The sequence below is a fragment of the Asterias rubens genome, chromosome 9, assembly GCF_902459465.1.
Source record: "Asterias rubens chromosome 9, eAstRub1.3, whole genome shotgun sequence".
Classification (NCBI taxonomy): domain Eukaryota; kingdom Metazoa; phylum Echinodermata; class Asteroidea; order Forcipulatida; family Asteriidae; genus Asterias; species Asterias rubens.
In genome coordinates, this window is record NC_047070.1 from 18,915,504 (window position 1) to 18,939,521 (window position 24,018).

The window sequence follows — 24,018 nt, forward strand, 5'->3', positions numbered from 1 at the left end:
ACGATGGCTAGCGTTTTTAAGATTGCCGAAAATCCGGAGTCAAAATTAGGTCCACGCAGGAGTTTTTTATGCAACACAAGACCTGAGGGCCACTTTAAGATGTGGACTACCACCTCCGGCATGCTGGTTAAGTGTCTTGCTTAGTTCTAAAAATTAAAAAAAGGGACACAAGAGTGTCATCGTCCCCAATAATCCCAGATAGGAACACACACGTAGGAAGCGTTACCGCGGTAACGCTCATTATAATTGTCTCTCCAAAAATGCATAAAAAACTGGTGTACGTTTGATTATGCTTTCCACGCAGATTTTTATCACTATAAAATAAAAACATTTTCAAAATTATCACTCCAGTCGACTTCTTTGTTTAACCCCAAATCATTAGAGAGAAGGAATAAGCTGTTGCAAAACAACTTCGATGGTATAAATGGTTTAAGTGCAACAAAAAGTACTGGCCTGACGTTTTGTTTTCATTTTCTGACAAAACAAAAGTATAAAACAATGGTGGAGAATCCGGGTATCGATCCCGGTACCTCTCACATGCTAAGCGAGCGCTCTACCACTTGAGCTAATCCCCCATACTGAAATAAGAGACTAATGTCTTATCTATAGAATAGAAAAAGGACGTAGAGTTTTTTTGCAGTCGTCAAAATATCTTCTAAAGTAAAAATATAAATATTGTAGCTTTGAAAACAAGTACTAATGTAGGCAAATTATGTATAAGCTTCGTATAACTTATTTTGTTGTACTTTAATTCCTTTATTGTGTAAGACAATGTAAGACTAAATATGTATTTCAGCTTGTCTGATGAAGATGCGATGTCCAACAAGACTAGTCTTCGCGGTGGTGTTTAGAACTGCCCAACTGTAGTTGGGACTGGTCCCAACTTGAGTTTCCAGTTGGGACGGCCCAGCTTTACATGGGATCCAGAGATGCCAACAACTAGTCTTGGTATAAGACCTTCTCGGGTTGATATGTCCCCACAGGAGGGCGCTGTCACCCGAAAAACGATCTCACAACACGCGTAGCTCAACGAACGTGAGAGCGGTTCGTGAGTGATACCGCCCTCAACGTTGGATAAGTTGTGACAAATCAACACAAGAAGGTCTTTCACCGAGACTAGTTTGGATCTCAGCTATAGTTGGGTCGTCCCAACTGGAACACTCAAGTTGGGACCGGAGTTGGGTGGGATAACTAGAGTTGGGACGGAATAATAGCGGTTCGCTTGAACGCGCACACCACACCACCCCCCGGAACCACCCAGCTGCGACGTCAAAAACGACACCGAGGAGAGCACATAAAATGACTGATTTTCCCCCATTCTCTGTTTACAGGATTGCTCTTGTGATCAATTGGAGTTCACTTTGTTTCATTTTCCTTAGCAGCATGTCGTATTCAGCCACAGAAAGTGCCGCTGCTGCGTCAGGTAAAAAAGTTGTGGTGTGACCTTAGTTTATTTTTTGTTATGCTGTGTGTGTGTCACTGTCACACTGTGTCACTGTCAGTGTCAGTGAGTGGTGTCACCATGGTCACTACTACCGATCCAGTGAGGTGTCACTGTCACTGTCGTGGCATGTGTCAGTTAATGGAGGTTAAATGGTTAAACCATGGAGTAAGGATAGAGAAACTCAAACATATAACAGAATTAGAATTAGTTATTAAATTTAAAAATATTATTACATTAGCTGTTGTTAACTTGTTGCAAACTGCTTATTTTCATCATGCACTACCAAACTTCCGAACATATTATTAGTAGTAAACAATAGACCTTATGCATTGACGTCATCTAGCCGCCATCCTTGAGGTCAAACGGTGACGAAACAATCACAACACACATAGATTGGCCAATGAACAACCGGCGAGGGCGCCATACTGAAATTGCAAAAAATAGGAAAAAGTTTCCGCATGGCACCACCACTTTTTCATTCGATAGGAAATAATATAGTATCTAATTTACCTCAATGAGATATCCCTTTTTGTAAAAAAGTGGTGGCGCCATACGGAAAATTATCCAAAAATAGTTCTGAGAAGACTCCCTAGCACTCATCATTAGCAGTAGCACTGGCAGAGTCTTTCTCGAAGGTATTGACTACATGAAAAAAAGACCCTACCAGACTCCAGAGCGCTAGCCTTGGGAGACTTCTCAAAAGCTTTGAAAAGTCTTTGCTACTCCCTAGCAATGCTAGACTGGAGATAGAGCTAGGGTCGAAACGTTGGGCGATTAACTTTGTTTTTTGGAAATTTTTAATTTAATTTTTAAATGTTTTTTTGACACAAGTGTGGTCACGCAACTAAATCATGCCATTCTACTTTCTCTTTGCGTATTGGGTTATAAACAGAACTGAGGTATTTTCGAACTGAGGAAGGAGCGAGAGAGTGGAGATCATCGCAACAACCTTTTGAATGGATGTCTGTTTCGTCAGACCCTCTAAAAACTTTCACAAAATTAATACTCCTGTTTTTCTTAAATTATGTTGTGCAGATCATCATGTGATGCTGATTAACCAATCAAAGGTTGCTTATGGTGGCATACTCAAAGAGGCAACATCATCTGAAACGGTCAACGCATTTGAAACTACAGTAATTAAGGTATTGGTTTGGAATTTGGATCCCATGTACCCCTCCCCCCTCTCCCCAGTCTTGATTCCAAGACTATGGTGTTTGTCACGGTGTTGATGTAACAATGAAAGACGTGGACAAAATTGTGTTTGTTCGACCCGGTAGTTTTATTCGCACTCAGCGAGGAGCAGGTGAACTATAAAACAACAAATAATGAAATAGATAATTAATATATAAATACATAAATTAAATTACTCAATAATCAAATCAAAGATACAAGAAGGGTATTTAAATAAAACACGCAATCAGAGGTTTCCGGAAAGATTGAATAAAATGCAATCGATGGCTTATGGAAAGATTATACAAAAATGAACAGACAATTGTTTCCAAAAGAAGATTAAAGAAACTAAGCACTCGGATTCATCACAGGGATTTAAAGAAAGCAATTATTAAAGCTTGAACAAATCCGCTTCTGCAATTCTATATCAAAAGATGAACAATACAATTATGGACTTTACTAAATTAACACTTACAAATTGTTACCGGGAAATTCACATCAACACTGTGAGAAACTTAACGGCGATGTACGGGGTTTACATGAGTTTTCGGCGGCATACTGATATATAACAAAACTGTAGGGAAATACACACATATAAACTCATTTAGAGATAGTCATTAAGAGGTGTTACCGCAAACCTTTCTAAATCGTATTACCACCATGCAACGTTACAAATCCTACTAATACACACACGATAATAAAAGCAATTATACGAGACAAGTACGTTGGGTACAAAAAATAGGATTAAGAAGAGTAAACTAGCTTTGCCTAGTGGCACCATAAATCTTATATCAAAATCTAGCGACGGCTCTATTTTGTACCCCACATAAACAGCATTAAGAGGAACCAACAAATAACTACAAAAAGCCCAGATCATTGAAATGGAAAGGAAGCAATTTTACAGTGACCAATACTTTAATACAATCGGAACAAGTGACATTAAATATTATACAACGACGAAAATACTACTTACGAAAACGGCGATGAAAGCTAGCTGGGATTGACTAAGAAAAATAAGGCGAAGTTAACCAAACGAAACCAGGAAAAGAAATGACTTAGAAATACCGGCACCCAGGTACCTGCGTATAGTAAATAGGGCTTGCCACACCTTAAACCAAATTCCTAAGATGCCCGCAGGCGATTGGCTGCGTGCACTCTGACCTTTGACTTTAAACAAATAAGGATAAGCTAGTAAACGTAAGAGAAACGTATAAATTATAAACAATAATATAAATACATGACCGGTGGGAGATGACAGTGTTTCCACACACACCTACGTTCCGATAAATGGGGATGTTCATTTGTGATGAATAAAAATAGAGGGCTACGACTTGTGTTACATTCACCATGGACATCCGGGATCTGGGGAACAAAATCACAAAGCGCACTCTGTGTTTGTTCATTACAAACGTGTACAGAAGGATCCCGCCCCTGCCCAACCTGGAAGAGGCCAAGAGGCCGACCTCGCAGCACCTGGGTGGGCCAACTGGAAGCAGACTTCGAGTCCCAGGCTGGGCTGCTGTGGCACTCGGCAGCAGAGCACATTGGTTGGGCGGCTCTACGTCCCCCCTGATGGATCAAGAGAATGATGATGAGGATGACAGGTCAATTTGTTGTGCTAAGCTTATTTGTGTAATTAGAAACAACTTAATGTAATTAGTCCCTACAGGTCATGTGAAATAATTTGTTGTGAACACGTCAAAGATTACTGACAAATTACTGTTTTATTTACAGTCTGTCTTTTTGTTTTAAATGCATTTCCTAGTGTGCAATCCAGTCTGCAGTCAAGAGGCACCCAGCTACCATTCCGACGGATTCCAACGGGAAGACTTTAGAGCCGCAGGTCTCAAACTTTCAAAAGCTCGTAAGTTTGTAAAAATAGCAAGATTTTGCAAAGTTATCCACTAGCATTGTACTTGGTTCGGTGATCCGACCGCTCAGGCAAAAGAATCTGTTTTGAAATTATACTTAAAAAGCATCTGCCTCGGAAGCATGCAACTGCAAGATACTCCCTTTTGCACTGCCGGGGCCCATAATCCAACTCCTAGGCGAAGGGAAGCAAGTAATGGTTAGGTATCTTATTCACATTCACAAGCCTTGTGTGATCTCAGATGTTCTGGGTAGAGTCTGCCCTGGGCCCAATTTCATAGAGCTGCTAAGCAGACAAATTTGCTTAGCATGACATTTCTTCTTTGATAAAAAGAAGATTACCAACCGAATTTCCATTTGTTGCATACTGCTTGTTACTGGTATTCAGCTGTTGTTTGCTTATCCTGAAAATCACGTGGAAATTCGGTTGGTAATCCTGTTTTCATCAAGGAAGAAATTTCATGCTAAGCAAATTGTTGTGCTTAGCAGCGCTATGAAATGAGGCCCAGGTGTGTCTGGTATGTTTGGCTGCAGAGTACAACATCACTTTGGGTCTAATGGGTCTAAAGGTGCCCTCATGTTGACCTTTGTATAGCAACCTCCAGATGAGCAAACCCTGGAACCAATGTGCCAAACACATTCATTCGAAATTGGTTATGGGTGTTCACCATCTCTTATGTAACTATTAACAAAAGCTTGCCCGAATCATGTGACGATAGTTTGAGAAATTCAAATTTGTTATGTCCTAATCCCTGAATGACTGAGGCATCGTCATGATGATTGCTTTAACATTTATTCTTGAAATTGGTTATGGGTGTTCACCATCTCTTATGTAACTAAACAAAAGCTTGCCCGAATCATGAGACGATAGTTTGAGAAATTCAAATTTGTTATGTCCTAGGCATCGTCATGATGATTGCTTTAACATTTATTCTTGAACTGATTCATGCTCCAAACTGGAACTAACTCTTGACTTGCAATTCTCCTCTTAACATGTAACAACAACTCAACAGCGTGGCCTAAAGCTTAAAGAGGCATGTGACTTAAAGCGACTACAGTAAAAATTTGAAGTGGTAACTTTTGATCAAGCACATCATTGTACCAGACATTTTTCTAATCTAAGTCGCAAATGGCTTCTTGCAATCTCATAAACTAATATATAATGATAATTTGTAGTGAATTCCTTCAAGAATAAATAAAGCTTTCTTTGTGCACAAAAGACGCACGCTTTTGTTCCCTTCTCTCTTTTGAAAACTGCTGAGGCGTAGCTACAATCAGGGGCACATAGCAAATGCTCGTCCACTTCACCGTCAGCTCTGGTCAGACAAGGTCTTGAATATTAAGACAGTTTTCTTCGCTTCTATTTTCTTTAGCCAATGTAGCAGGTTTGGACTTGGCTTCGTGGTGTTTGCCCCTCACAGGGATGAACCTGCTCATTGGTTAAAGTTGTAAGTAATATATATTAATTATTATTAACTAGTAATTACCCCAACTAGGCAGTTGCAGGCATTTTCCCATAATTTTAGGCCTCGATTGCAGGCCAATCTAATTTAAATTGTTGGTAACATTAAGAAATTATCTAACTCTTACCACAAAAAATTAACACACACTTTGTCCTCCGCAGAAACTCCAAGCAACACACGATGGCCAGAACAGAAGTTACTTAGTGGACCGTACACTTGTCAACGGCAAGGAACAATTTCATCGCAGAAGTATCATCTATGGTTTAACATATTCTTTCTGTTTATTATGGGACAGCATCGAAGACCCATTCAGACACAACTTTGTCATGTCTTTAGACAGGGGGAAGAATATGTTCATGTTCCAGCACACATTCTATCGCCAAAGAGACGCTAGTTTTTCAAATGAAAGCAGTCGTAATCATAAAGATTCTAAAATGATAGCAGTGCCCACTTCTCCGGATGAGCTATCTGTTGTGTATGAATTTAATGAAGAGACAAGCTCATCCACAGAGCATGAATGCTTAGAGAGCAAACTTCAATCAAGACCTGGGGAAAGCAGCAGAGAAAATCATCTTTACAAACGGTCCCATCAAGGGGGGCACGATGTGAGCATTGTTTCATACAACATCTGGAACTTCAATGGTTTTTCCAGGGACATTGTGAGATCGGCCGAAGAGTACGTTGAAAGGATGGCTAGGCTTGGTGCGTTGATTAAGAGTACAATTGCCGATGTTATTGGATTTCAAGAGGTCAGATTTGACGTCAATAGTGGAGGTTCGCTGGGACCATGTCAAGTAGAACAGCTTGCCAACCATCTGTCAGAGTATCAGGTAGTACATCTTTTGCTAAAAAAAACTTAGGGGCAGTGGACACTATTGGTAATTACTCAAAATAATTATTAGCATGAAAGCTTACTTGGTAACGATTAATAGGGAGAGCTAGATAACACATTGTGAGAAACGGCTCCCTCTGAAGTGCCATAGTTTTCGAGAAAGAAGTAATTTTCCACGAATTTGATTGTGAGAGCTGAGTTTTAGTGGTCTCGATCACAAGCATCAGAAAGCACCCAACTTCGTGTGACAAGGGTGTTTTTTCTTTCGTTGCTGACAACACCTGTGCCCAATTTCATAGACCTGCTTAAAAACAACAGTAGCTAAGCACAACAAAATTATGCTTACCTGAACAGGTATCCTGCTGATTTCTGTTTAGCAATCTTTTCTGCTAAACAGGGTTACCAGTCAAAATACCCTATCACATTCAATTTGTGACTGGTATCCTGCTGATTTCTGTTTAGCAATCTTTTCTGCTAAACAGGGTTACCAGTCAAAATACCCTATCACATTCAATTTGTGACTGGTATCCTGCTGATTTCTGTTTAGCAATCTTTTCTGCTAAACAGGGTTACCAACCAAAATACCCTATCACATACAATTTGTGACTGGTATCCTGCTGATTTCTGTTTTGCAATCTTTTCTGCTAAACAGGGTTACCAGTCAAAATACCCTATCACATACAATTTGTGACTGGTATCCTGCTGATTTCTGTTTAGCAATCTTTTCTGCTTTACACAGCTCTGTGAAATTGAGCCCAGAGCTTAAGTCCAGTGACCTACAGGATCACTCGGCCATGACAGATTACATGTATGAGCCTACAATTAATTAGCTTCCAATGTTGTTTATTTCGCAGTATGTTTACCAGCCTGCCATTGCCTATGAGCACGACAGCCTAGAGAGAAAAGAAGAAGGACTTGCGATCTTCTCACTTCATCCCATCTTGTCACATGACTTTATTCTTCTGAGCAGGTGAGTTTCTTACAATGGTTATTTTTAGAAAGCACATCTTCGACTCTGACAAGGGCCGTGTCCAAAACTGCGGCTTTTGCCCAAGCTTCAGCTAGATCGATGCGTATTGTAACATTCGTGCCAATCAGCCAGTAGAGGGTGCCAGCATGGCTCCGCGGTGGAGCTAGTTGCTGGTGGCCCCCCTGCTGGAAGATTGGGAAACCCGCTCGCCTGGAGATGTTTTCGTTGTCTTGATTTGTGTACTTGTAAAGAACGGACGTCTGGAATAAAACGGTCAGGAATTCAAGCAGAAATACTGGTTTTCAGTGTGTTTCACTGCTCCGTATTGTTGTGGTTATTGACACAGGATTTTCATGTTACAGTACGTCATTATTGAAAAGTAGGCAGACGCACTGATCTATCTGTAGCTAAAGCGGTTGTCGCCGTTTTGATAACGGCCTTAACGACCAGTCACACAGGCCTTAATAACGAGAACGGCAATGAGATTGTTAACAATGCACGCCCTCGATTGGTTGAATGAGTGGAGGGTATTCTGCGTGGAGCAATTCAACCAATAGAATGCATTCTCTTTGCGTCGTTATGATTTTCGTTATCGCTACAGAGTGGTTTGGCTTTTAGTGACCATCCGCCAACGGGGGAGTTTCGGGATGCTAGGTAGCAGCAGACTTACTAGGTAAATCCAGGTTACTGGTAATTTGGCTTGACTCAGAACTATACCTGGTTAGTCTGCTGCCACCTAGTGTTCAAAAAGTCTCCAATTGAATTGAACTGAACTGAACATTTGAATCTTTTAGTGTTGCTTTCAATAGGCCGCTCCATTAAGCTCCGCGCCATTGCGTATTGACCAATAACAACGCAACGAAGGTCCGACAAATAAGGTCCGACATGCATGCGTGATAGTGCGCGGTATAGTTGTGCGGAAAGGCATTGAGTGGCTCACGTGTACTTGCTCATATGTGCGCCATGGGCGGAGCCTAATGGATCGGTCTATTGCAATATATACTGTTTATTTTGTATGCCTAAACCGTTTTTGTATGTAGGCGTAAACTATTTTTAAATGAATTGTAATTGGTACTGTAATTTGGCCATGGGCCTGGAGTGTAAAAACGATTAACTAAACTCTTTGTAAAAAAAAATATTTATTTAATTACATTAAAATACCAAATGACACTCCGGCCTCGTGATGTCAAGTGATCTCTCATAATTTCTTTTTTTTTAAAAGCAAGGTGAGAGGATCCCATTCCTGAAGGAAGAAATCTAAAATCAACAATCACAAGATTTTGCCTCCAGTTCTTTATCAACATATATTATTTGTTGATTTTTTTCCCCGATAGAGACATGAATGATGGTCATGACAGTGCTCATCAGCGAATCTGTCTACATGCTGCGGTGGACACTCCTTATTTAGGGATCGTAAGTATTTTAATATCTACACAAATATTGTGAAGAATAATAAGGGAATCAATGTGTGGTGAAGAGGTTTTCAACTAGTGGTTTAATCCCAACGAGGCCTGGTTCTTGATAGTTTACCGAGACGAAGCCGAGGTAAATTATCAAGAACCAGGCCTCGGCGGGTTTAAACCACTAGTGAAAAACCGATTCAACACACTTTGATTCCCATTTATAAATGCCTAGTTCTTGATAATTTTACAAAGATGTTTTTTCAAAAAGTAAAACAAATGCAAATATTGTAATTGTTCAATGGTTTCTTTCATGATGTGCGCGTCGGGCGTATCGCATGATGTGGCACAACTGTTTCAGCCGTTGCTCTCGACCGATATGAATGAAGAAACTGTCCTATAAGCACAGGTGCAAGCCCGCATGTCACGCCCATAGTTCAACACTTTTTCACTAGTCATAAACAAAGGTTTATACACACCCACGTGACGCGCTCTCCACTAATAGGAATAGCGAAACTGTCTGAGGTATTTATGAATGTCATTTAAATGCTCACTATTGAATTTTATAAGGAAAAGTAAACCTTTGGTTTTTGGAGTCGACTAATAAGCCATTTGCGAGTTATATTTGATTAATGTCTGGTACAATGACTCGCTGAGTTGCAATGCACCGCTTACATTTGAATTCCTCAGACTATCGAGACAGTTGCTATGCCTCGTGATTAGGGGCAAGCTTTTGTATAGCAACCTCCAGGATGAGCAAACCCTGGTACCATTGTTCCATACACATCCATTCAGAATTGTGTATGGGTGTTCACCGTCTCTTACGTATCTGCGCAAAAGCTTGCCCCCAGTCACGTGGCGTAGCAACTGTCTCGATAGTCTTTTTTGGTTTTTTTTTTTTCTGATAAAAGGGTCGATGCAACCCTCAGCTTTAGCCAAGATTCAGAGAGTTATCCCCTGAAAGCATTTCGTAACTTATTAAAGGCGTCACAGAGCACTTTTCTATGTTCTTTTTGTGTGTAAATGAGGAACAGCGTACCAAAGACTGTCTGGAAGTAACCAATGCTGTACAAAATACTTATTATAAGCGGGTCAGGGGTCAGGGTTTTGGGAGCAGAAAATACAAGAATGTTGGTCAATGAAAGTGGTGCCCATGCGAGAAAGAAAGTACTGAAGTGTATGATGAGATAGCGGGTTGCCTTGTGATTGTGATGATGTCGATGCGGGGGACCGGGCTGGGGTTCGTTGTTGTTGTCTCGAAGATGAGCGAGCATCATAGCTTCATCCCTGACGCGAAGCTGTTGTTTACGAGCGATCCGCACCAGTCTTATCATCAATCCAGTCAGCAATGCCATGCATGGGAACGATACAACACTTGCTACTATCACAGAAAATTTGAGCTGTGCTGTGTTGGACAGCACCTGTTGCTCTGTGATAATCTGACGATAGTCCTTAAAATTCAGCCAGCAAACAACGAAGAAGGCAATGCCCAAGATTGCCACAGTGATCCACATTATCGCAATGGTGGCGGCACACATTCTAGTGGTTACTAGACGCAAGTATTGCATAGGGTGCGAGATTTTGTAGTAACGATCAACACTGACGATGACTGAGCTGAAGAAGTAAGCACATATTTGGAGTGTCGTCCAGGAGAATGAGACTGCAACCATAGTTATCGAGTAGGTCCGAGGCGTATCATCCATTAAGATGAAGCTCAGCAGACATAGCCATCCAGCCGTCAGAATATTGGCAGTGCAAAGACTGGCCAGAAAGTAGTTTGAGACAGAATGGAGGCTTCGGCAAACTCCGATCGTGAGAATGACCCACACGTTGATCATGATAATCGGCACTGCAAATACCAACAGTGTGATCGATGCTGTTGTGTCTGGCGTCGTAGTCATGGTTTGATTCTGCAGAGTGGCATTCTGAACGGAATCCATCCTTGTTGAGGTTGAGGCTTAGCGGAATAAATCAACGAGGAAATTATGTTCTGAATGATGAGTGAAATATTCCGTGGACTGATTTTGTCCGTGAATGCCTGGAATTAAATCATCTTGATGTAGCGTCGATGTGAAAGAGATGAGAACCGTAGGGTACAATGTAGTTTCAGCACCAAGAGGAAAGTGGGGTACCAAGGAAAGTGGGGTTCCAGGAAAACAAAGTTCCTACTCGTATTCGCCGACATAACAAGTTCACATCCATTAGTGTGTCCCTTCATCATGCCCTTCGGCAAAACTGGACTGACAAGTCTAATGCTTTAGCAGTTTCCCGTTATCTAAAATGCATTTATAATTACCCCAGCCCGTCGTCCTTTTTCCTTCAGTATCAACAAGAAGCCTACCACTTTCCATTAGGGCTCATCTGTAAGAATCATGTTCATGCTCAATTTGAGTTTCTCCCGCCCACTGCATCATCAACAAAACACATTCATTATGCTGTCAGTTTTTATCTGCTGCGAGTAGAGATTTGAAAACTACAATAGCTTATTTTATTATCAAGAACCCGTCTTATTTGTGCTGTCAGTTTTAATCTGCTGCAAGCAAAGATTTGAAAAACTACAATATGCTTTTGTAAATATCAATATTTCTTATTTATGATGTCTGTTCTAATCTGCGACAAGCAGAGAACGGAAAAGCTAAAACTAGTTTATTGTATTAATGAGAACCTGTCTTATTTATCCTGTCAATTTTAATCTGTTGAGATTTAAAAATACAGGTAGTATGAAAAATGCAACAGGTTATTGTATTATCAATTACCTGTTGTATTATGATGTCAGTTCTAATCTGTGGCAAGCAGAGATTTAAAAATACAAAAGGTTATTGTATTATAAAGAAGCAATATGAATTATGCTGTCAGATTTAATCTGCTGTGAGCAAAAAATGATAATACAATCTTAGGTTACTGTATCATCAAGAAATCTTTTAAGTATGTTGTTTCAGACCAAGGGTCACTTCAGAGGGATCCGTTTCTCACAACGTTTCATACTATCAACCTCTCACCATTACTTGTTACCAAGTAAGGTTATATGCTAACAATTATTTTGAGTAATTACCCAAAGTGTCCACTGCCTTTAAATATCGCTCGTAACGAAAGTTAAACAAATAAGGCACTATAATAACAACTTATGTTTACCAACTCTGTCCTCTACGCTAATGAGTATAGCAAGATAATGGCTTTACACAAAAAAGGCACAAAGGCAAAGTATAATTGATCTGTCCACTTTATTAGACTGAGCGTATGACAAGATCAATCAGGCTACGCAGAATTAATTTGAGGATGTATAAACGAAGGCATCACTGTCGGAGCCTTGTGATTTAAAAGCATGGCTTAATTTGAAAATTGAGTGCTTTTGGACAGTTTAATTAAAGACTTCTGTTACCTCTATACATGTGGCACTTTCCCAAGAGCTGTTCGGATTTGGAACAGGCTACCATCGGCTGCAGTCACTTCAACAAATCTGCAAGGGTTCCAGAGATAAGCACTGCCAGCTATAAGATAGATGGAGCTTCCAATCTCTCTCAGGACAAACTGATACTACCAAAACTGATGAGCACAATATTGACAGCACAACACCAGAGCACAAAGATGAACAATTCAAGATTCAAGATGTCATGCTTGCCTAATCCAAGTTCTTGTGACGTTTAGTTACAGCTTTGGCTACCGTAAACATTGAGCAATGCTTTTCGGAGATGAACAATTCCAGATTCAAGATGTCATGCTTGCCTCATCCAAGTTCTTGTGACGTATAGTTACAGCTATGGCTACCGTAAACATTGAGCAATGCTTTTCGGAGATGAACAATTCAATATTCAAGATGTCATGCTTGCCTCATCCAAGTTCTTGTAACTGATATACTGTCTTTGAACACAAATGGATTTTGCAACCCACTCTTTCCAGGGCACCAGCAATGCTTTTCAGAGATGAACAATTCAAGATTAAAGATGTCATGCTTGCCTCATCCATTTTCTTGTAACTGATCTAGGCCCTACTGTCTTTGAGCACAAATGGATTTTGCAACCCACTCTTTCCAAGACAGCAGCAATGCTTTTCAAAGATGAACAATTCGAGATTCAAGATGTCATGCTTGCCTAATCCAAGTTCTTGTGACGTATAGTTAAAGCTCTGACGACTGTAAACTTTTGGTGTTTCTGAGGTGCCATTTGAGATGGAAGGATGACTTTATGATGGAGTGAACCATTTTTAGGATATGGATTGTTCCTAAACCTGATGGGAAATCAGCCCTGGCTATTCTGCAGCCGATTTCACGAAAACGCTAGGATCAATCCTATCTCGAGTTGGGACGAGTAACCCGTACTAACTTAGGATGAGTTCAATGCGTCCTACGTATTTTAATACGGAACTGTAGTCCTTAATCCTAAGATTAATCCACAGTTTGGAAGAGTCTGGTGAAATCGACGGCTGCCGTTTGGTTTCTCTAACCACATGGGACTGAAGATCAAAGAATCAATGGAGTCACCATTTTACGGAAGGGGTTGTTCGACAAACTTTCTTCAAACTACAAAAGCACACCTTGCTGCTCTCAACTGACAACCTCGGAGATTTAAAGACGAGACTTTGATTGAAGTGTCCAACAACCATGGAGAACTCAAATGCAAATTACTTTGTTTCGAACACGTTCACAGCTCTTACAGTTGTGGGATCACTAACGACCCCGATTTACTTATTTATTATACTCTCGGTGCTGCTCAACCGTCATCTGCACAGCATCTCCAACGGTTTCCTCTGCAATTTATGCGTAACAGAACTAATCATGAGTGTAACTCATGTGATATTTTCCCCGATTGTCACTACACATCCGGAATTAACTGTTAGCGAGTTTGGAATAATGATCTGCCAATGGGTTTTATTGTACAGCAGTTTTTGTCTGAACTCCCTCGTTCTTTCAGTAGATCGCTACTTTAAAGTCTCTTATCCCATGCACTATATCCGTTTGATGACGCGCAGGAAAGCTGCGGCTGTCGTTGCGGCTTGCTGGATTTTTTCACTATCATTTGGCGGAGTGATAGGTGCAGTTACACAGTCAAGCTTTGAGGCTGGTAACTTAACATTCATATCTATTGAGGAATTAATATCACACGAAACGTATCAACTCGCTATGGTGGTACTATCCAATGCCATAGCCGTTCCATCTATCATAGTAATGACTGTGCTTTCTGCTTTGCTTGTGCGTATCGCACGGAAACATCAGCGGAAAATACATGATGAACAAAAGCTGCTTGCGCACATTGAAAACCTCAAACTCCAGGAGCAAAACAGAAGACGACCAGTCCCAATCCACAGCAACACTGACTCGGTACCTACATCTAAGGTAAGCCAAACTAAAACCAACAAAGACCAGGGAGCTATGTTTTCAGATGAAGATGGTCATCATCATCAAAAGAGAAATGAACCACAACTTTGTACAGAACAGCAGCAGTCACAGCAGCAACATAAACAGCAGCACCAGCAACAACAACAACAACAACATGAGCAGCACCAACAACAAGAGCAGCACCAAAAACAACAACAACAACAACAACAGCAACAACAACTTCAACAACATCAACAACACCAACAACAACACCAACACCAACAACAACAACAACAACTTCAACAACACCAACAAAAACAACATCATCAACAACACCACCAACAACGACAACAACATCAACAACACCAACACCAACAAAAACAACATCAACAACAGCAGCAGCAGGAAGTAGGGCAGCCTGCTGAACAGCCAAACAAACGGCTGCGACATCCTGACAGAGAAAAGGAGCTGCAGAAGGAAACGCCGCAGCAAAATCAACAGCAGGTTCAATTGCAGCAGCAACGAGTGCAGCTGCAGCAGCACCAAGAGCGACACGAAAAAAATCAACATCAAGATTGTAAGCAGTTGTGCGCACCCCCACTAGGTCGGAGACATTACGCACAGCACAGTAAAAGTAACTGCTTCTTCATTGTTCACTTCTTAACCCTAACAGCAGCTTGGCTGCCATTAAACATCATTGTAAACCTCCTTTACTTCACCAGATCTGCTGCTACTAACAACGTCACTTTTGTACACTTTGCCATTTTTAATTTGGTAGCGTCGTGTCAAATGATTGTCGGGACTTTATTTCTGACGTACACGCAGTTTGAACACCGTCAAGTGTTGCTTAAAATCTACACCAAACTTTGCAGACGGAACAATTGATTATAAGCTCTGGTGTGTCTGTTTAGGAGAGTGTGGGTTTGAATCCCAGTCGTGACACTTTTGTTATTGACCAAGATACTTAACCATTTAGCTTCTCTCCACCCAGGGGTAAATGGGTACCTGTGAGGGCAGAGATGGTTTATGTGAATGCTTAGCGCAGAGCGCGATAACTCGCTCACTGAATGTATACTCCCCAGGGAGCTGAGATGGTTTAAGGAATGATTTAAGGCCCAGTGACCAGGGGTAATAATGTTGAAGTGCCATGAGCGTCACTACGTGACGGACCTGAGCGCTATATAAGAAGCCACTATTATTATGATCATCATTATTTCTTAAACGCTCTACATTATATGTCTTGAATTCTCAAGGGCCTTTCTCAGGTATCTAAAAGCACACAAATGTGAGCAACAAGTTTGATTTTTCTTTCATTATTCTCTTGCAACTTCGATGGCCAGTTGAGGCTAAATTTTCATAGATTTGTTATTTTATGCACATGTTGGGAGACACCAAGTGAGAGCCTTTGACAGTTACCAATGAAACATGTTCAGTGCCTTAAAGGGTCTGCATACAACTATCAGTAATTTTATACAACTACTTTAATACAGGGTCAAAACAATCAAACGGTTCCAAAAAGCAATGTTATACTTTTCCTTTAAAGGCAGTGGACACTAGTTGGTAATTACCCAAAATAATTATCAGCATAAAACCTCAATTGGTAACGAGTAATGGGGAGAGGTTGATAGTATAAAACATTGTGAGAAACGGCTCCCTCTGAAGTGACGTAGTTTTCAAGAAAGAAGTAATTTTCCATGAGTTTGATTTCCTGACCTCAAGTTCAGAAGTTGAGGTCTCGAAATCAAGCATCTAAAAGCACACAACTTCGTGTGACAATTGTGTTTTTTCTTTCATAGTTATCTCACAACTCCGACGACCAATCGAGCTCAAATTTGTACAGGTTTGTTATTTTAGGCATATGTTGACATACACTTGTGACAAGACTGGTCTTTGACATTTACCAATAGTGTCCACTGTCTTTAATCTCAATCTGAGCTCTTTGTTATGAATCAGCCCCAAGCATCATCATTTGTGAATACAGTACAAGGCAATTATAAAGATATTATGCGTACGCGTATAATTTGTATTGGCATTGACGTTCTTGTTATTACGTCCTTAATTAGTGTTGCTTATTAGCCTCGCTGATTTTGTCATATGCCCAGTCTAATAAAAGATGATGTTGTTATTAAATTGCTAGTCGCGTATTAGCGTAGAGAATACAGTCGGTAAACAGTTGTGACGGTGATTATACTTTATTGTTAACTTGTCATTTACAATTATATTTGATGAGGTTTGTGCAGCTCTAGACTGTCAGTATTTAATTTATCGCACAAACAATTGAATACATTAACCGCCACAGAAGACCCCCGCAGTGAAACAATCGTTCTGCAATACACGGCTCTTTGACAGTTTTGATTGTGGCGCCCTCTGCTGCTTGGTAAATAAAAAACGGTTGAAGCTGCGTAAAAAAATCAAGAAATGATTTTGCTTTTATGCTTTTTAGGGGTGTCGTCTGAGAATAAATCCTGTTTGTACAAAGTATATTAACACATAGCTTCAATTTCACAATGGAGATGTCAGTCCGAAAGAGTTATGTATTAGCTTGATAGATATTAGATTTGCCCTGAGCTGCCTCTAGCTACCAGGCAATCCAATGAGATGGTCAGTCTGAAAGAGTGGTTGCGTTCGTTTAGCTTCCCTGGGCCTATCCCGCGGTGCCCACTCGGGTGAGCCCCTGACAAGAGCTAAACGAACGACCACTCACCACTCTCGTAGTGACGTCGTTTACCTGGGGCCAGCCCCCAAGTGACCCACTCCACAAGCAGGGCACTGGGGGCTGACCTGGGTGAGCCCCTGGAATGACGTCAAAAGCTATTCGAACGCACCGGGGTGACCCGGGATGACCCAGGGAAGCTAAACGAACGCACCCACAATAGTTATGTATAGCTTCATAGATGTTGATTTTTGCATCAAGGATAAAGAATATTAATTTGGTTTTACCCTTACTTGCGTCTAGCTACTGGGCGTTCTCGGTGGTCTAGTCGGTAAGACACTGCTCTAGAATTGCAAAGATCTTGGGTCCGAGTCTCACCCGAGGAATATGCCTGTGATTTGTTTTTCACAGAACTTGGGAAAGTACTGAGTATACAGTGCGAACACAAATTGGTTTTAGGGTAAAACCAAATTAATAAGTGGGGTTTCGAACCCACAACCTTTGCCATGCTAGAGTAGATGTCTTACCACTAAACCACTGAGCTAGCCCAATGTAGCCCAATACAATTTTCTACCTTTGCCCAGGTAGTAGTCAAAAAGCAGGACAGTTCTTTTCAGAACTGAGAAGTCTCCTGAACAATCCGGAAAATATACTCAGCATTATTAAAATATATAGCAAGACAGTGAGTTCTGTAAAGAACAAACTCTACCTGGCAAGTAGATAGACACATGATGTTACCGCAAACCAAATATATATTGATACCTCACCATGCAATGCCTCAAATCATATATAGCATTCAAGTTATAGGGTTATAGGGTGTCGTTGCCGAGCGGATAACAGCACCGAACGTCAAGCTCTGGTGCTTCTGTTCAGCAGAGTGTGGGTTCGAATCCAGGTTGTGACACTTGTGTCCTTGAGCAAGATACTTTACTATAATTGCTTCTCTCCACCCAGGGGTAAATGGGTACCTGTGAGGGCAGAGATGGTTATGTGATTGATTTAGCCAAGTAGCGCATATTAATATTCCACAGGCTGCATACTCCCCACCAGGGAGCTGAGATGGTTTAAGGAATGATTTAAGGCCCAGTGACCAGGGGTAATAATGTGAAGCGCTTTGGGACTCCATTCGGGTGTGAAAAGCGCTATATAAAAACGGGTTATTATTATTATATTATTATTATTATTATTATTATTATTATTATTATAAGTTTGTTATCAAAAGTGTTGACATTTCTTTTTGACAGGTGCATGTGTTTGTTACTCATTTATCCCTGAGTAAGGGGGCGAGAGACAGGAGTGTGGTGGAGATCTGGAAGTTCATGTCTCAGTTCACTGGCCCTGCTGTCCTTCTTGGGGATCTGAACGCAGAACCGCAAAGTAACTGCATAAGGTAATAAGATAGTACATATATTGACTGGCAATGAGGTAACTAGTGTACGTCTATTCCCCTGAGGGACTTTGAGTGACCAGAAGAGGGACCTATTTCCAGAGGCCGAAGGGAAATAGGCCCCTCTTCTGGTCACCCACAGGCCCGAGAGAGAATAGACGTACACTAGTTACCGAATTATGCCAGTCAATATGTGTTTTATAACACAGCTCAGTCTTAAATGTCAAGTAAGAACAGAAAAGGGAGTTTTTTAGTTGTTGTTCATGGTTCAAGTCAAGAGAGGACGCTGTTACCGCGGGCACTATATTCAAAGACTATTGCCCGCTCTGGAACTATTCCCGCAAAACGCGATCACTAGCCTATATTAGTTCATCCCACGTGACCGTGTTTCAGCCAACCAGAATGCAGAATGAGCAAGAGGTGTGTTATACATTTAGATATGTACCATAAAACTAACCTGTGAACCTTTCATTTCATAGTAAGGTGGTTGAGTTTTTGAGATATTGTTGAACATCTGGAGCGATTATGTCCATGCTGGAAGAATAATCTGCAAGTGGAATTACCAATCTCAGAAATGTTACTGTAGTAACTTTTCTCAGATTCAGATTTTGGGTGATAAAAAGTGATGTCTATTTCCATAACTGCAGTGCTTCAAAGTGTGAGATTTCTCAAAATGCACTGTCTCAGAGCAATTTGAGAGGTTTTTTAACTTGTTCGTCTCCGATCACGCTGAGATTGAAGAAGCAGCTTCAGAACACACATGTTCCTTTGTACACAATTGATCTCGTGACAATCTGAGAGGTTTGAATACTATCCAAAGTTGCTGTACTTCTTACGAAGTAAGTTTTTAATGCCAATAATTTTCAGAGTCATTACCAAACAGATACAGGGGTCGATTTCACAAAGAGTTAGGACTAGTCCTAACTTAGGACTAGTCCTAGGAGATATACAAATTGCATGGATAGTCCTAAGTTAGGACGAGTAACTGGTCCTAACTCGAGATAAGACTAGTCCTAACTCTTTGTGAAATCCACCCCTCAGTGACCCTTTTTAAACCACGATGTATTTTATCCTTAACATCATGTGTTTTTTATTTGACTTCAGGTTTCTTCGTGGGGAGGTGGAGATAGACAATGTCAAGACGACAAGGTTACAAGATGCTTGGCTGATAAACAACAAAGAACCAAGGCAAGTTGAATAGCCCACGGCCCAATTTCAAAGTAATCTTGCTTAGCAAATAAAAGGTTACCAGCCAAATTACCATTGCTGTGACTGGTGTAAGTGGAACCTTCTGCTAAACAGCTTTGTGAAATTGGACCCCTCGGGGGCAAATGGCACCCTCATCTTGGGTGCAATTGACCGATCCATTAAGCTCCGCCCCATTGCGTATTGACAAATCACAACGCAACGAGGGTCCGACAAATAGGGTCCGACATGTGTGCGCGTATCTTGGCGCACGCGGCAGAGTTGTGCAGAAAGGCATTGGAGAGCCCCACGTGTTCTTGCTCACACGTGCATCGTGGGCGGAGCTTACTGGATCGGTCTGTTGGCCCTCTTGGGCTTACAAAACACCATTGACCGTGTGCGTCGTGCAACAATTTTATACTGGATCCCTACTCATGTTTTGCTTAGCAGAGAATTTGTTAGCAATATTCAGTTCTTAAGCAGCTCTACGAAAACTGGCCCAGCTTTTCCAACAAAGGCAAGTGTGAGATACAATGTTTTTGTGTATACTATCCTGACGATCACTAGAGCAAGCTAGTCGAAACGTTGAGACCAATTCAGAACTGCCTCCGCGGCAGTACATTTAATTACAATCCTATAAGCTAAAGTAAAAGTCCAGTCTATTTTCTATACCATCCGCCCTGGTAATAGTTAAAAAGCAGGACAGTTCTTTTCAGAACTGAGAAGTCTCCCGAACCTCCGATTATCTACTCCGCGGCAGTAGAATAAAGCAAGACAGTTCTCTAAGAACAAACTCTACCTGGCAAGTAGATAAACACATGGTGTTACCGTAAACCCAAAAAAAAATACATTTATACTATTAGAGTCACAAACTTCACAAACATCAGAGTGTTTCTTCCAAACCATTCGGAGGTTGTCTTTGAGTTTTTCAGAGTTGGAAAGAGCACCCAAAACATTTTCCCAAAACATTGCCCCCTAGGTCTGGGTTTACTGCCTGTTCCTTCATCCTCAGATATTTTCCTCATCCTGCAGGGTTGGCCGCAAGGTGTATGCCAAGAATGAAGCCAGAGATATTGGACTGACCTTCAACACACTCCATGAAAATCTTGTCAAACGGGTAAATATCTCCTCATGTTTTGAAAGTTTTTTTAAGAGGGTCTACATGGTCCTATTCTGGTGTGGTGCACTAATATCCAATAGATTTAGTCGTTTTTAAGAGTGGGGAATTTTTTTTATCTAACCTCCCGGAGAAAAGTGTCTAACCTCTCGCTTAAATGTAATTGATCAAAGGGCAAATATGGACACAACATCTTTGGATATCATTAACTAATAAGGGAAACAATGTGTGGTAAAGAGGTTTTCAACTAGTGGTTTAAACCCGCCGAGTCCTGGTTCTTGACAGTTTTATCGAGACAAAGTCAAGTTAAATTATCAAGAACCAGGCCTCGGCGGGTTTAAACCACTAGTTGAAAACCGATTCAACACACTTTGATTCCCATTCATAAATACCTTTTCAGTCAAAAACATCAACACTTTTTGGTCAAAAAGTAAAATAAATGCAAAAATTATAATTGTATGTTCAATGATTTCTTTCAACACAACACCCCTCCAGCTATGAAATGGTAAGGCCCCCGGGTAAACAACTCCTTATAAGGAGATTGCTGTGCGCGTTGTGGCACAACTGTCCCGGTCGTTGCTCTCGACCAGTTTGGATTGAAGAAACTGTCTTATAAGCACAGGTGCAAGCTCCAATCAGAATGGATAAACTGTCTTAGGTATTAATGAATTGTTCTTTGTAGCATTTCAAAAAGGACTTTTTTTTCATCTGTCAAAACGTCAAACTCAATGACGGTGCGGCAGGAAATTCTGACCCCCCCATAGATTCTAGTATGGCAAATTGTGTACAAAGTTGTTTCAAGACTGAAAGGGGTATCAAACCAGTGTTATTTAACGGTCGAATGTGAGATTAGAGATTTGTAATATTCCCCCACCCTTTCATTAGGACTTTATGTTTAAGAAAAAGAGTGCATCACAAAACTGCTTTCAAATTGGAGAACTCCTTTGAATTATGCGACTTATGTACAAAACTGATTCCGAATTTGAGAACTCCTTTGAATTATGCGACTTATGTACAAAACTGATTCCGAATTTGAGAACTCCTTTGAATTATGCGACTTATGTACAAAACTGATTCCGAATTTGAGAACTCCTTTGAATTATGCGACTTATGTACAAAACTGATTCCGAATTTGAGAACTCCTTTGAATTATGCGACTTATGTACAAAACTGATTCCGAATTTGAGAACTCCTTTGAATTATGCGACTTATGTACAAAACTGATTCCGAATTTGAGAACTCCTTTGAATTATGCGACTTATGTACAAAACTGATTCCGAATTTGAGAACTCCTTTGAATTATGCGACTTATGTACAAAACTGATTCCGAATTTGAGAACTCCTTTGAATTATGCGACTTATGTACAAAACTGATTCCGAATTTGAGAACTCCTTTGAATTATGCGACTTATGTACAAAACTGATTCCGAATTTGAGAACTCCTTTGAATTATGCGACTTATGTACAAAACTGATTCCGAATTTGAGAACTCCTTTGAATTATGCGACTTATGTACAAAACTGATTCCGAATTTGAGAACTCCTTTGAATTATGCGACTTATGTACAAAACTGATTCCGAATTTGAGAACTCCTTTGAATTATGCGACTTATGTACAAAACTGATTCCGAATTTGAGAACTCCTTTGAATTATGCGACTTATGTACAAAACTGATTCCGAATTTGAGAACTCCTTTGAATTATGCGACTTATGTACAAAACTGATTCCGAATTTGAGAACTCCTTTGAATTATGCGACTTATGTACAAAACTGATTCCGAATTTGAGAACTCCTTTGAATTATGCGACTTATGTACAAAACTGATTCCGAATTTGAGAACTCCTTTGAATTATGCGACTTATGTACAAAACTGATTCCGAATTTGAGAACTCCTTTGAATTATGCGACTTATGTACAAAACTGATTCCGAATTTGAGAACTCCTTTGAATTATGCGACTTATGTACAAAACTGATTCCGAATTTGAGAACTCCTTTGAATTATGCGACTTATGTACAAAACTGATTCCGAATTTGAGAACTCCTTTGAATTATGCGACTTATGTACAAAACTGATTCCGAATTTGAAAACTCCTTTGAATTATGCGACTTATGTACAAAACTAATTCCGAATTTGAAAACTCCTTTGAATTATGCGACTTATGTACAAAACTGATTCCGAATTGGATATTTCCTGTGAATTATGCGACTTATGTCATAAAAGCTCTTAGCATGGAGGCATGCTCCTTGATAACAAATGTTAAATTAAATGTTTTTTTGTCTTTCAGATTGATTATGTATTCGTTAGGCTACCTGACGGTATGGAAATGACTAGCATCTCATTGGTCGATGATGGGAAACGGGGGAATATGGCAGCGTCTGATCACCTTGGACTGAAAGTGACAATAGAGGGGGTATGACTCCTTTGAATACTAGCTTAGGGGTCAAACTTGAGGTCAGTCATCTGAAGACTTTTAAACAAATCTCTTAAAGTTAAGAATTTGTTAGAGTTTAAAAAATTTTATATTTTTGTATCAGAACGACGTAACACGGGAGGAATCTTTGAATGTTTTTAATTTTTTAACCAAAGTGCAAGCTTTTTTATATTGCTTTTACTTTTTATAGTATGTGTATGGGGAAATAGAATGCAGTATTCATTGTAAGTAATACACAAGGGAAACTGGGGTGGATTTCACAAAGAGTTAAGACTAGTCTTATCTCGAGTTAAGACTAGTCTTATCTCGAGTTAGGACGAGTTACTCATCTCAACTTAGGACTTGCCACACAATTTGTATATCTACTAGGACTAATCCTAAGTCAGGACTAGTCTTATCTCGAGTTAGGACAAGTTACTCATCTCAACTTAGGACTTGCCACACAATTTGTATATCTACTAGGACTAATCCTAAGTCAGGACTAGTCTTATCTCGAGTTAGGACAAGTTACTCATCTCAACTTGGGACTAGCCACACAATTTGTATATCTACTAGGACTAATCCTAAGTCAGGACTAGTCTTAACTCGAGTTAGGACAAGTTACTCATCTCAACTTAGGACTTGCCACACAATTTGTATATCTCCTAGGACTAATCCTAAGTCAGGACTAGTCTTAATTCGAGTTAGGACAAGTTACTCATCTCAACTTAGGACTAGCCACACAATTTGTATATCTACTAGGACTAATCCTAAGTCAGGACTAGTCTTAACTCGAGTTAGGACA

The 24,018-nt window shown here is 40.4% G+C and overlaps 1 protein-coding gene and 1 non-coding gene across 2 annotated transcripts; one reads left to right on the top strand and one right to left on the bottom strand.

Annotated features, from left to right (window-relative positions):
• Nucleotides 1-502: 502 nt before the first annotated feature.
• Nucleotides 503-575, bottom strand: Trnaa-agc. Its single transcript has one exon. It is a non-coding gene; the product is annotated as a tRNA-Ala (tRNA).
• A 677-nt stretch (nucleotides 576-1,252) lies between these two features.
• LOC117294370 lies at nucleotides 1,253-23,765 on the top strand. The gene is made up of 10 exons (XM_033776749.1): nucleotides 1,253-1,423; nucleotides 2,480-2,586; nucleotides 4,380-4,478; nucleotides 6,108-6,776; nucleotides 7,633-7,748; nucleotides 9,083-9,161; nucleotides 18,357-18,502; nucleotides 19,604-19,687; nucleotides 20,717-20,801; nucleotides 23,088-23,765. Exons 1-10 carry the CDS (start codon nucleotides 1,300-1,302, stop codon nucleotides 23,217-23,219), a joined length of 1,641 nt encoding a protein of 546 aa, XP_033632640.1. The 5' UTR covers nucleotides 1,253-1,299; the 3' UTR covers nucleotides 23,220-23,765.
• Nucleotides 23,766-24,018: the final 253 nt, after the last annotated feature.

Coding starts and splice junctions, on each gene's coding strand:
- LOC117294370 (XM_033776749.1), top strand. CDS start 1,300: ATGACTGATTTTCCCCCATTCTCTGTTTACAGGATTGCTCTTGTGATC. Junction 7,749..9,082: donor GACTTTATTCTTCTGAGCAG/GTGAGTTTCTTA, acceptor TTTCCCCGATAG/AGACATGAATGATGGTCATG. Junction 19,688..20,716: donor ATAAACAACAAAGAACCAAG/GCAAGTTGAATA, acceptor CTCATCCTGCAG/GGTTGGCCGCAAGGTGTATG.